General features: G+C 35.8%; 1 protein-coding gene across 5 annotated transcripts in view; it reads right to left on the bottom strand.

Moving 5' to 3' along the window:
• LOC143226027 (transmembrane 9 superfamily member 2-like) overlaps positions 1-13,509 on the bottom strand; it is a 57,952-nt gene that overhangs the window by 7,622 nt on the left and 36,821 nt on the right. For all 5 annotated transcript variants that reach the window (XM_076456420.1, XM_076456419.1, XM_076456422.1 and 2 more), the window contains one exon: positions 1,129-1,280. In XM_076456420.1, the coding sequence (XP_076312535.1) occupies positions 1,129-1,280 (152 nt within the window). The remainder of the gene's footprint in view (positions 1-1,128; positions 1,281-13,509) is intronic.

Raw genomic sequence — 13,509 nt, 5'->3', positions numbered from 1 at the left:
ATGAAATGTTTAGGACTTTTGATAATGAAGATAACTGCCCTTCAAACATGAACCTTCTTGTTCAGCAGGTAATCACATGTTCACAGCAAAATCCAAAACAAGAAGGCACTAGACTGAAGAACAAATGCAAATAGTTATATGCAACAAGACATTAAATGAGTTTAATTAGAGTTTCAAACACATGCATTTATGCTTTCAACCGAATGATTTTCTCTAAAATGCCAAAATTTGTAAAAAGTTTTGTGAAATAATCAGGTATAGCATCTTTACACACCTTAATGTGTGAATCTTGGTGTTTACAACTTTGCAGTGTTATAACTAGTGTAAGCTTCATTTGACAGTATAGTGCTATCCTGAGATTTGTTCAAATATGTTTAACACTGTTGCTTTTGCTTAGCAAATAGTTGAATCACACAGATCCTTTTTCCAAAAACTTTTAGAAGTTTGTATTTATAGATAGTCTGCCTCTAATCACACAAGTATCTGCTTAGCTAAAAATCTGTGTGACTAATGCCACTCCATCCTCACAAAACCTCAATAAGAACATTATCACTTGTACCATCCAAACACTAACACACCTGCATCTTCAAAGTTTAAAATGTCAGTTATGCTAGCCATATCAACATTGCTATTTAATGTGATGGACACCTAGGAGCTCATAGCATAGTACATGCAATTTAATGACCTGGGGTTTCCATATTACAGTTGTGTAGATATCTTATTTCTATTCCTTAAAGCCGTATTATACACTTTTGAACAAAATGTACGTATACAGATAAAAAAGTATGACCAATAACCAACATTTTTTTTTTATTTTATTTTGGTAATCTTATACCAACACTATTAACAGTGCCATAACTTGGCCATAAGACAACTGAGTCCAATCCTCAAAGCTGATTTATACTCGGGATGCACAGCTATTATACTTTAATAAGAAGGACATAATTAATCACATTTTCCAAATCCAACAAAACTGGGTGACTTTTCTGATTAAATGGCTGTTACATCTTAAATGAATGAATGCAAAGAAGCCAAATTCCAATGAACATTAAAACAGGTAAAGATACAAAAGCAGGTAGATAGAAGCCTACAAAACATTTAACAATGTAAGACCAAATAAGAACTTACCAAATACTATTCAGGATAAAGAATAGCTGGATGAAGATGCATCCAAATGGAAGGATACCTCCCATAATAATTCCTGGCACAGGCTGAGTGTAAACAGACTGCTCGGGAATTTGTCGTGGTATTTGATTAGTTCGTACTGGGTGCTCAATGGTCTGCAAAAAAAGGAAAAAAAAATTGTGAATTTATGAATGTACAACAAACAAACAACAATAATAATAATCTCTGGTTATGCTATTTCTTCAAAATTAAAAAATACAGTATGCATAAATACTTACCACTGTTTACAATAAAGGTCTTTCTTGTATGTGTTTTATTTATTGTTTTCTGGAATTAAGCATAAAGCTACATAATGGACTATCCATGCTTTGCCCATCACAGGTACTGAAATCTGGTGTGTAGTAGTGCAAGTCCACAGACATACCTCTGTGCCCCTGGGTGGGTGAGTGGGGGGATTTATGATAAAAACAAACTAAATTAAACTTAACACAAATGTGAAATTTCTTGAGCTGTAATCCTTTTCATATCATTTCACAGATTTGTACTGATTACAAGTCCAACAACACACACTCACACATGTATTACTAAAAATGATCATAAATTAATCTTTACATTACATAAGTTTATGATACAAAATGTAGAATTTATTTTTAAACACATTACAGCATAATGTATTTACAGCAATACACTGTTTAACATGAAAATGTTTCTTTACCACTTATATTTTGACTTCAGTGATGTCGAGAAAACCCACTTGCAGAGAAATATATATATGCAAAAACAGCTCGTTTGGGTTGAGAAAATATTTTACATAGAAGAGCGAACAACGTTTCGACCTTCTTCGGTCATCGTTAAGTTCACAAAGAAAGAGGTAACTGACCGGAAGCTGACCACATGTTTGGAAGGGGTTGTGCAACTGAGTGTCGGAACGTAGAGGGCGGTGTTAGATGTTTGAATATATAATTTTATTTATTTTATTATATTAATATAGGTATAAAGCCATTCCTTTATATTGGTTTATTTTGGGTTTAAGTTGTTGTATAAATAAGACTTCTTTAATTTTGTGTTTGTTTATGTTTGTTTCTTTATTTAGTATTTGAATGTTTTCTATGGTTATGTTGTGTTTATTTGACTTGCAGTGTTCGAAAACGTGTGAAGGTGACTGTTTCTTTGAATCTGGTTTCCATTTTTCTACTTGTTTCTCCAATATAGTAGTCGTGGTAGTTATCACATTGTATTTTATAAATAATGTTGGTGTGGTGTTTGTCAGTGTAGTTTTTACATAGTATAGACCTCAGTTTTGTGCCTGGTTTTTGAATAAATTTGGTATTAACTGGAATGTCATATTTTGTTACCAGTTTTTGCCAAATGCTGGTTATTTGTCTGCTGATGTCAGGAATATATGGTATACAGCAGTATATGGTTTCGTGATTTTTTGATTTGTGAGATATATTTACTTTTGTTGGTTGATTTTGCTTTCTGTCTAGGTGTGTGCGTATAATGTTTTCTACGGTTTGTGGAGGAAACTTATTGATGTTGAAGTATTGTTTTATTTTGTCTAATTCATCTTTAATTTTATCTGGTGAGCATAGTTTTATGGCTGTGTATTTGGTTTCTTAGTATGTTGAGTTTTTGTTATGTTTCATGTGCTGAGTCCCAAGGAATGTATAGTTCAGTATGGGTGATTTTTCAGTGGATTTCTATTTTGAATTGTGTGTTGGTTCTTGTAATTTTGAGGTTAAGAAATGATATTTGATTGCTTTCTTCCTGTTCACATGTGAAGTTAATGTTGGGATGTATAGAGTTAATGTGATTGAAAAAATTAAGTATGTGTTCTGTAGATTTGAATCCTGCAACCGTGTCATCTACATATCTGTACCAGTATAGTGGTGGATGTAATGCTGTGTTAATTGCTTGTGTTTCAACTTGGGTCATAAAAGTATTGGCTAAAACTGGTGATACTGGGTTGCCCATGCTTAGGCCATTTGTTTGTATATAGTTTTGGTTGTTGAACATGAAGTTTGTCTTTATCGTGGTGAATTCTATGAGAGTTGCTGACTGGTTACTGGGAATGTCTGTAGTTGGGTTAGGGTCTCGGATATAGAGTTCTAAGGCTATCTTGCAGGCTTCAGTAGTTGGAACTTCTGTAAAGAGGGATATAACATTGAAACTGGCCATTAAGGCTTTATGATTAAGTTGATTTAGATTAGACTTGAAATTAAAAGAGTCTTTGATGAATGAGCTGGCTGATGTTACATATTTAGAGAATGCCCATGCTATGTATTTACTAAGACTGTAATTAAACGATTCATATGTGGACATTATTGGTCGTAATGGACAATCTGGTTTATGAGGTTTGGGGATGCCGTATATTTGTGGTGCGCGTGAGTCAGTTTTACGTAGGTAGGAATAAAGTGTTTGTGAAATTGTGTTGGCTTTTTTCATCTGTAGTAGTAATTTGTTCAGTTGTGTCTCGTGTGTCTTTGTTGGATTTGTGTGTATTGGTTTAAATTTGTTCGTGTCTGATAGGATGTTCTTCATTTTTTGGATGTATTCATTCGTGTTCATTATGACTATAGCATTACCTTTATCTGCTTTTAGAATTTTTATGTTTTTGTCTTGTTTTAGATTTTTAATCAAATTAATGTCTCTTTTTTGTAAGGTTGTTTTTTAGTTTTCTGTTTTGTGAAATTATGTTGATGGTTTTGTGAGAAAATTCTTTGAAAAAAATCGTTTAAGATGTTGTTTTTAGGTGTTTCTGGAAAATATAAATTTGTAATTTTACCTGGGAAGTTTGGTTGTTGGATGTCAATAAAATTATCTAAGTTGTCTTCTTTCTGTTGGTTGTTTTTGGTTGTTTCTTTGTTTTTGTTTTCTGTAGAAAGTATCACAAGTCTCCTGGCTAGATCTTCTAAACATGTTTTGACTTCTATGGTTGGAATGTACCTAGGTGCTATTGCAAAGTCGAGTCCTTTGTTAAGTAGATGTATCTCGTCTGTGTTTAATTGTCAGTCGGATCTGTTAATTATGAGGTTAGTCAACGGTTTGTCATGTTGATGTCTTTTCTGTTGTTTGCATCTTAGTTTTTCTAGTTTTTTTGTTGTGAACAGGAAGAAAGCAATCAAATATCATTTCTTAACCTCAAAATTACAAGAACTGACACACAATTCAAAACAGAAATCCATCAAAAAATCACCCATACTGGACTGTACATTCCTTGGGATTCAGCACATGAAACAAAACAAAAACTCAACATGCTAAGAAACCAAATAAAACACAGCCATAAAACTATGCTCACCAGATAAAATTAACGATGAATTAGACAAAATAAAACAATACTTCATCAACATCAATAAGTTTCCTCAACAAACTGTAGAAAACATTATACGCACACACCTAGACAGAAGGCAAAATCAACCAACAAAAGTAAATATATCTCACGAATCAAAAAATCACAAAACCATATACTGCTGTATACCATATATTCCTGACATCAGCAGACAAATAACAAACATTTGGCAAAAACTAGTAACAAAATATGACATTCCAGTTAATACCAAATTTATTCAAAAACCAGACACAAAACTGAGGTCTATACTATGTAAAAACTACACTGACAAACACCACACCAACATTATTTATAAAATGCAATGTGATAACTGCCACAACTTCTATATTGGAGAAACAAGTAGAAAAATGGAAACCAGATTCAAAGAAACAAAAAGTCACCTTCACACGTTTTCGAACACTGCAAATCAAATAAACACAACATAACCATAGAAAACATTCAAATACTAAATAAAAAAACAAACATAAACAAACACAAAATTAAAGAAGCCTTACTTATACAACAACTTAAACCCAAAATAAACCAATATAAAGGAACGGCTTTATACCTATATTAATATAATAAAATAAATAAAATTATATATTCAAACATCTAACACCGCCCTCTACGTTCCGACACTCAGTTGCACAACCCCTTTCAAACATGTGGTCAGCTTCCGGTCAGTTACCTCTTTCTTTGTGAACTTGACGATGACCGAAGAAGGCCGAAACGTTGTTCGCTCTTCTATGTAAAATATTTTCTCAATCCAAACGAGCCGTTTTTTATATATATATATATATATATATATATTTTGACTTGTAATGTCATTATCAGTGCAAGTTTACAAAGCTTGTATTTCAAATTCAATAATTATAAGTTCTGTTCCCTTTTCATTTTTAATTATTTGTTGTGGAAGAATACCAGAAAGAGAATGTCCTAAAAATATAAGATAGTAAGACTTAAATAATTAAAATTTAATACACATTTGCAAACTCAAGATGACTGAAACATAACTGTGCAGCATACCTAAATGTTAACATTCTCCTACAATGAAAATATATTTCCAATAGGTTCTTACCTCCACTCACAGAATAGTTTTCCCAACTTTTACTGCCCTCTAGATGCATAAATTTTTGTTTGCTACTAATCTAAATACTCCTGCCCACCTTCACGTTTTCTTGTGAGGTATTTGTACGATAGAAATTGGAGCTTGACAACTCCTAGCACAGCTAACTTAACCTAAATTTACTTTGAAACTGAGTTACAGAAAAAGACACCATATGTTTAGAAGATTGGTGGGAAGCGTGAGTAGAGGTAACAATCTGTTAGAAATATGTTTTGAGTGTGGGAAAATATTAACTTCCAATATAGTATCTTAACTCTTCTTATAGGCAAGCTAGAAACCTACACTGACCTGGTGGATAAACTAGTGTAACATTATCTACATGAGGCTCCTCCAGAAGGTGCCGAAAAGAATCCCATGGGATAAGTGAATAAAGACTATGTTAGACACATCTGTGGGAGACCACACCACTTCTGAGACAGGAAGACTGACTGTTCATGAAAATAATGTTTTGTAATAAGGTTGGTGTAGAGTGGCTAAGACAAAACAGACTATAAGAAGTTCAACCTCAACTAATACAAATATACTATAAATGGAATATCCTGCCCATAGTAGGAAGAGGGTCCTCTATGATTCACCTCAGATATAGAAACTGGAAAGATAGGTCTTCTGTTCCAAGGACCTGCATAATCACGTATGCATGTCTAACACAACCATGACCAGTACAAGCTCTGGGAATCAACATCTAGAAGGTGGTAGAAGGGCAGACAACAATGTGGTGGTTCAACTCCAGTCCAGAACCAGGCAGCACTGGGGATGAGTCATCTACTCACAGGTAGGAGAAGAGTACCCAGGCCACTCACACACAAGGTCTTGTATGAATGGTTAAGCTCCAATCAACACCAGCACCTCATTGGAATTAAATTCCTACAAATGGTAGATAGAAGGGTGCCCAACCAGAGGTAACTACATTCTGGTGAAAATCATCCAATCCAAAATCAGGAGGCATTTGGTATAATGCATCAGGACTACAGGAGAAGGAGTCTATACACCATTTACACTAGCAAAGCACCACTGCCTCACTCTCAACTGAGTGAAATTGAACATGCTCCAGGGATAGCCTCCATGGTTTACCACCCCAGTAAGTAGAAATTGACAAGTAAAAAGGGCTCCCACTAGAAGAGAGGAAATAGCACACTGGACAATCTGGAGGAATGACATGGAAACAGTGCAATAGGTACCTGTAAAATCCTATTCTGACTGTTCCTGATTCAAACAAACAAAGGAGTAGCAATCACCTCCTGCTTTACTGATGTTAGTCCATGAGTGTACATTTTGTGGCAAACATATTTGTAATGAAAAATCTACAAGCAGTCTTGTGGAACACCCCATCTCATAGGTGGGTAATACTGACCTCAATAAGCAGGCAGTGCAGGTCTAAGGATAGGTATACCTGGACAGGCAACACTTGCCACTGAGTTGGATCCATATAGGTGAGAAAGGCCTCTGAAGGAAGAAAAGTAGAAAAAAACACCCACCATCTCCAAGAAAAATCCAACAGACAGTAAATTGTAGAGTAGGAAATGACCAGACAATGATGATAATGTGCTGTAAATGTAAGGGAGGTGGTCCATGTGCCAGCAGGAACTGTATCCTCTAAAAGATGAAAAAATCAGGCAGCCATGGACATGGTAATGTGATGGATTTGAGAGAAAAAACTTAGAATAAACAATGATCATAAGAAGATTGGGAATAAAAAAGCCAAACAAAGCTGGTGTATCCAACCTGCAAGAGTAATAAAGAGAAGTATCATAAAAAAGGGACAGGTATCTATGAATGAACAAATAATAAAAACCACACAAAGGAGCAGTGTAAGCCACATAACAGCTGAAAGCCCAGACAGGATATAAAAGACCTTCCAGATAACACCAATGGTAAAGATGAGAAATGGAAGGGAGGAAAATATGAGTGTAGGCAAAATCACCCTCATGTGCTCCCAATGTTTTGGGCAGAAAAAGACCAATCTGGGTAGAGGATGACATAGATCTCAAGATATAACATACAGGAGACATGTAGAGTAAACAAATCTGAACACCAATGTTCACAAGCCAAAAGGAAAAGGGAGGAAATATTTAAGAAGAGATTATATAAGTAAAAGAATCATACACGCTTGAAGGGAGGAAGTGTGAGGGCACAGTGGACAGCATTGAGATTCCATTCATGGAGGGCAGCAAGACAGCAATGGTGAAAGGAATAAAACATGGTGAGAACTGGAAATGTAAAGACTTGGTGAAATCTTGGGAAAAGTGGCTGAAAAGACCTCACAATAATAGCAGATACAGAAAACATGTTGTCAAAAAGCTAGGTATGGGAGAGTAGAAAGGGATGTTGGAAAACTATGATGGAAAGACAAACAGCAGTAGACATATCAGTTACATTGATAAACTTACACAGAAGAACAGCAGATGGAATGAAGAATCAGGGGAGCAACCCACAGGGAAATCTGACTCATTTAGCAAGGGATCAGACAAAACCCATGCATGAAGATGGAGTGTTCGAAAAGAAGGATGTAGCATGCCTGATTGAAGTTGGCCAAGTAGAGTGGTGACAAGAGGTGAGGTATAGAAGGTGTCAGTATGAACAGGCACAGAAGTGGAAACCAAGGATTTGATGGCCAAAGCAGCGCCACCAAGAGGATACAACATGGAGTGGTTTGAACAGAGATGACACAAGAAAGAAAAAAGATGGAAGGATATGCATACAAGTAAAAGCCCCCAATCTTAATTGAGGGCATCAATAGCTACAGCCAAAGAATGTGGAACTGGGGACCAAAACCTGGGAAGCATGGAATTCAAGTAGGTAATGAAAATATCCAATTTCAGAGGATCTCAATGGGAACACAGCCAAACACCTGTGCATCAAGAGACCATTCTGTTGGGGCACAATACATAATCTGCAAGTTTAGAGCTCTCAGTAATATGATGCTAAAAAACATAAAGTCTAATGTGTGAAAAAGAAAAAAACAAAACACCTCAAATGAGTGCCCCCTTAACAAGTGGTGTATGAGAGAACCATTAAGTTGACAGAATGGATCATAATTGACCAGTATTGGAGAGGTAAGAAAAAGTGAACAAAAACCGGAAAACAGTAAACAGTTCCAAGAGACTGATATGCAAAAATGACTCATCAATAAACCAATGGCCCAAAATCTCGTGTGTTCAGATGCTCAATCCAACATGAAAGAGAAGCATTCATGAAGAAATTCACCTCTGTAAGAAAAGGAACCCCCACTAGAATACTGTCTCTGTCCAACCACCAAATAAAGTCCATTTGATGAGAAGGATGGAAGTGGACAGAGATGTTTAAGGGATCCTGAATGAGGTTCCACTGATATTGTTAAGCCAAATGAAGAGGTTGTATGTGGGCTGAACCAAATAAAATTAGAGCCTCCAAAGAAGTCCATGTCTTCAAAAGAGATAGAACCTCTTGCACGGTTGAAGAATGAGAAAAGAAAATAGTCTGAACTAGAAAGTCTCTAAATTGCAAGTAAAGAGGAGAAACGTAGGACCAACTGAGATGGGAACTGAAAAAAAAAACCCTGAAATGAACAAGGTACTGAATGAGGAAGGGGAAGGATTTTTTCATCTTGACCAGGCAACACACCTGTGCAGTCTCTTGAAGAAGAAACTAAACATGAAAGGAAGGGTGGCATGCAGGGGAGCTAAAAGCAGGTAGTCATTCATATTATAGTGAAAATAAAAATCCTTGCAATGGAGAAGAGAGGTAAAGGTCTTAACAACCCAAAATAAAAACAGAGATCCATAGCTAGCTCAAACAGAAGAGCCCAGAACTGGCAGGCACTACCACAGTGGATAAAATGAAAAACAAATTCCAGGTTTCTGGGGAGATGGAAATGTGAAGGTATAAATTTGTGACATCTAACTTCATTATCTAAAGGTAAGGAGTGAAAGTTCATCAAAATAATAGGTAGGACTGTGATGAATTAAGGAAAGTCTAGAAAGCTCTTCAAGGAAAAAAAATGATCAATTACAGAGCATCAGTTTCAAACTACAAACAAATGAGAATATAAACCTGACTGAAAAGGATCTCCTCGTTCTATAGCATCCTTGTGAAGAAGAGCTAAAACTGACTGAAATGGCATCCTGAGGAAGGAAAGAAGGGCATGGGATGAGGGAAAAGAGGAGAATGGCAACTGAAACAAAGAACAAGTCCTTTGGAAAGAATCCACAGAACCCAAGTGTCTGTGATGAAACTCTGTCAAATGGTGGCAAAGTACAAAAGCTTGGCTTCCCCATTGGATTTGCATTTATCATGTACTTATCTCAGAGACTATTTAACAGGTACTTGTATAGGAGAGGAAAGGAAAAAAAAGGAATACATGATGTGGATAAGGGAAAATTGAGACTGGGTAAATGAAACTGGCGTGCTGGGATCTGAACTCCACAGAAGCAAAAGGGAATCCAGAAATGGAAAATACAAACCCATGGTAAGCCTTAGATGGACTTCAATAATACATGTGGATTGAGACATATTGACCCAAAACGTTAATAAGGTGCAAAAATACTGGGAAGAAACCCAATATCCAGCAGAAGAAGAAAACAAGATACTGGCTCAAAGGTGTTCCACTTAAAAGATAATAGAAAGAGTCAATGAAAATGGGGAACAAATGATTTATTAACTCCAGGAAAGGATGCCTGGGTGCTTCCAAAAGAGCAAAAAATAACTGTATGGCAAAGAAAAGGGGGAGGAAACAAACTGTCAAAACCTTCATCTTCTTGTTCAGGCACCTATCAACAAGGCAAAAGGATAATCTGCAGGCAGATCAGGAGCCTGCACGAAGGTGACCAGCTCATAGTGAAACAAAGCCATAACACTATCCATTAACAATTGTGAACCCAAAGCCACTGTAGTCATAGTAAGGTTGACTACAGCAGAAACAACAATAGTAGTAATGGTAATGTGAAACTCAGAATTCATATCACCTAAGAATGGAAGAAGTAAAGTCCAAACATAGAATTTCAGAGAATCATGTATAGAACAAAAGACATGTAATTTTAATGTGTACTAACTACAATTTCAGTATACAAGTCCAGCAAATGTACAGAAAACTAAGTTCACATAAAAAACAAACAAGGAAGAGATCGCAAATTCTGCAAAGCATAAGCAAAAAACACATCTTAACACCACAGTGCCAAATCAACAAGTGAATTTGGGTTAAGATGCATAGAGGAAGCCAGCTGTGTTACAAGCCATGTCACACTCCTATTGGTAGAGGGTTATCACATGTTCATTTTTATCCTATTACACAGCTGCCTCACATCTATAATGACTGAGAAATGGCCAGGAGTGCAGGTAAAGTTAATGATGTAAATATCTGATCAACAACATCTACAAGCAAGAAGGAGAAGGAAATAGGTCTTGAGGAACAGATGGTATGTTGAACATCAAGACAAAGATTCAAAGGGAGAATGGAAAAGGGCATGAAGTTTCATACTGAAATTCCAATCAGGCAAACCAAGAGAATGTGGAGAATGCAGCACTGGAAAAAGAGCAGAAAAGGAGGGAAACATAGAGGAAGACAAAACCTTGTAAGATGTGGAGAAATGGAAGGTGTTCAACAAGGCTCCTGATATAAGCATACAAGCATTTGTCAAACACCCAAGTGAAGAATTGAAAAAGGAAAGAAAGGGTGGAAAAGACAAAAGCAATGTGAAATAAATTAAAGACAAAAAGTAGACCAATATATTTGTTAAATTGACATGGAAGAAGGTTTGATGAAATGAGAAAGGAAAGATCCAACACGTGGGGTTTGTCTCTGGGCTGTGAAAATGGACCTGACAGAAGCCATATGTGAAGACAGCATGTGGCAACATCTGGATGAACAATGTCCTACTGAAGTTGAGACCAAAACAGAGATAAGAATAGAGAGGAATGTACAAGTGAAACTATGGCTGCACTAGAGCCCCAAGTAGAACTAGATACAGAGTGGTTTAGATTAAGGAAAGAATTCTGGAAAAGAGTCAAATAAGAAGGTAAAGCATAGATGTGACAAGCCCTTCCAATGATGACTGGAAATGTCCACTCCCAGTGACACTGGGTGTGAAACAGGAGACTAAAAGAAAGGAAATTTGGTATTCCAGTGGGTGGTGAAAACATTGAATAAGAGGTGTTCCCAGCTATGAACACATTCATGAAAGAAAAAGAAACTTTTGAACGGAGAACTATCTGTGTGGAGATTCTTAGAGGGTTAATATAAATGATCCACAATCAGATTAAGAACACCAAAAAGATGCAAGCTAAGACCATTAATGTGGTGACTTTGGACCCAGAAAAGAAGATCCTGGGTTTGAAAGCACAAAAACCTAGATTTGGTACCCTTTTCCTTGGTGATATAAGTGACCATTGTGGAGTTGTTAGAATATACCATAACCACCTTCCCCCACAGAAAAGGAAGAAAATGGGTCACAGCTTAACAAACCATCAGACTTTTGGGAATGTTGATATGGAGAAATGACTTTAACTGACCAAGAACCAGATACCTCTCTAGTGTCTAGGTAAGCAACTTTATCCTCTAAAGATGCATGAATGAACAGATGTAAATCCAAATGACTTATAGGAAGCAAAACTCCTACTGTGGTGTTGACACTATCTGTTCATCAAGCCAGGTTGCTTCTGACTGGCAAAGGAAAGGTAAAAAGAAGGTAAAAAGAATTTGACTTGAAGTTCCACTGACATCCACTGAAGAAACACATATGACAGCAGATGAAGCCCACATATCCAAAAGAGAAAGAACCTTCTGAAGTGTGAAAAAATGTGAGGTTAGAACTTTGTCAGCTGCTTGTTTCTTGTCCCAAAAACACAGAGGAGAAGGCTCAGCCTGACTTAAACTGGAATTGAAAAAAAACCCAAATAACAAGGTGTTGAGTGGAAAGTAAAAATGGACTTCACCTTTATCCTAAATCCCACCCATGTTGCTTCTTTTAGGAGCAGAGAAGTGTGGCCTCTGGACTGTGAATGGGAAGAAGCAAGCAGAAGCCAGTTGTCCATATAATGAGCAGGGCAAAGACCCACTGACTGAAGATGTTAATTAAAAGTTATTACCATCTGATAAAACACAAGAGAACCATAAACTGGAACACTCAACTTCCAACTATAAATAACTATCAGTGATGTGGATTCTGTGGGAATGAACTAAAATTGCAGAGTGCAAGGAGAAAATGTTAATTATAGTATCAAGAACATAAGAACCAAAATCAAGGCAAAGCTCACTTATAAAAATTGGGAGAAAAAAAATCAGTGATGTAACAGTGCAAAAAATTAAATCCAACACTGAAGAAAATTAGGATTATAAGGCACATTTAAATTGAACAATGATGAGAAAAAAGTATTCAAACACAACAATGAATTAGATATTACTAGTAGAAATAATGTGTAATGTACTATAATTTATCTCTGATGAGCTGCTGATTTAACATGTTACTTATCACAATTTCAAAGAGCCAAAAATTTTAATTTGAATTTAGAAGTTAACTGAATGTCAATATATATCAAATTTGTTATATCTGCCAATAAAACTTATAGATACAATTTTCTTTCTTAACAAAAATACTTTTTATTATACAAACAACAGTACAATTTATAATAATGGTTATCACAAATAGTTATGACAAGTAATGATTTATGCACAAAAGTTTTAAAAACAAAACAGCGTTCTATCTGAGCTGGAACTCACTATTTTATCAATGGTTCAAAATGAGTGAATTAATTCTTTGTTTATACATAGATAAAATACATTTGTTGGGAAGATAGATAGCTTCTTTTCAAATTAGTGTTCACCTGACGAAAATATCTAATGTTTTCATAGAAATACTAACATCTGAAGATAAGTCACTGAAATGATATGGTTTGTAATCTTTGAAATCTGTAAACATTCCTGGTCAAATATCAGTAGTTTCTAATTAATAAGCATTTA

The sequence above is a fragment of the Tachypleus tridentatus genome, chromosome 9, assembly GCF_004210375.1.
Source record: "Tachypleus tridentatus isolate NWPU-2018 chromosome 9, ASM421037v1, whole genome shotgun sequence".
Taxonomy (NCBI): domain Eukaryota; kingdom Metazoa; phylum Arthropoda; class Merostomata; order Xiphosura; family Limulidae; genus Tachypleus; species Tachypleus tridentatus.
The sequence above is the reverse complement of the archived record's forward strand: the minus strand, read 5'-3'. Positions and strand labels throughout refer to the sequence as shown.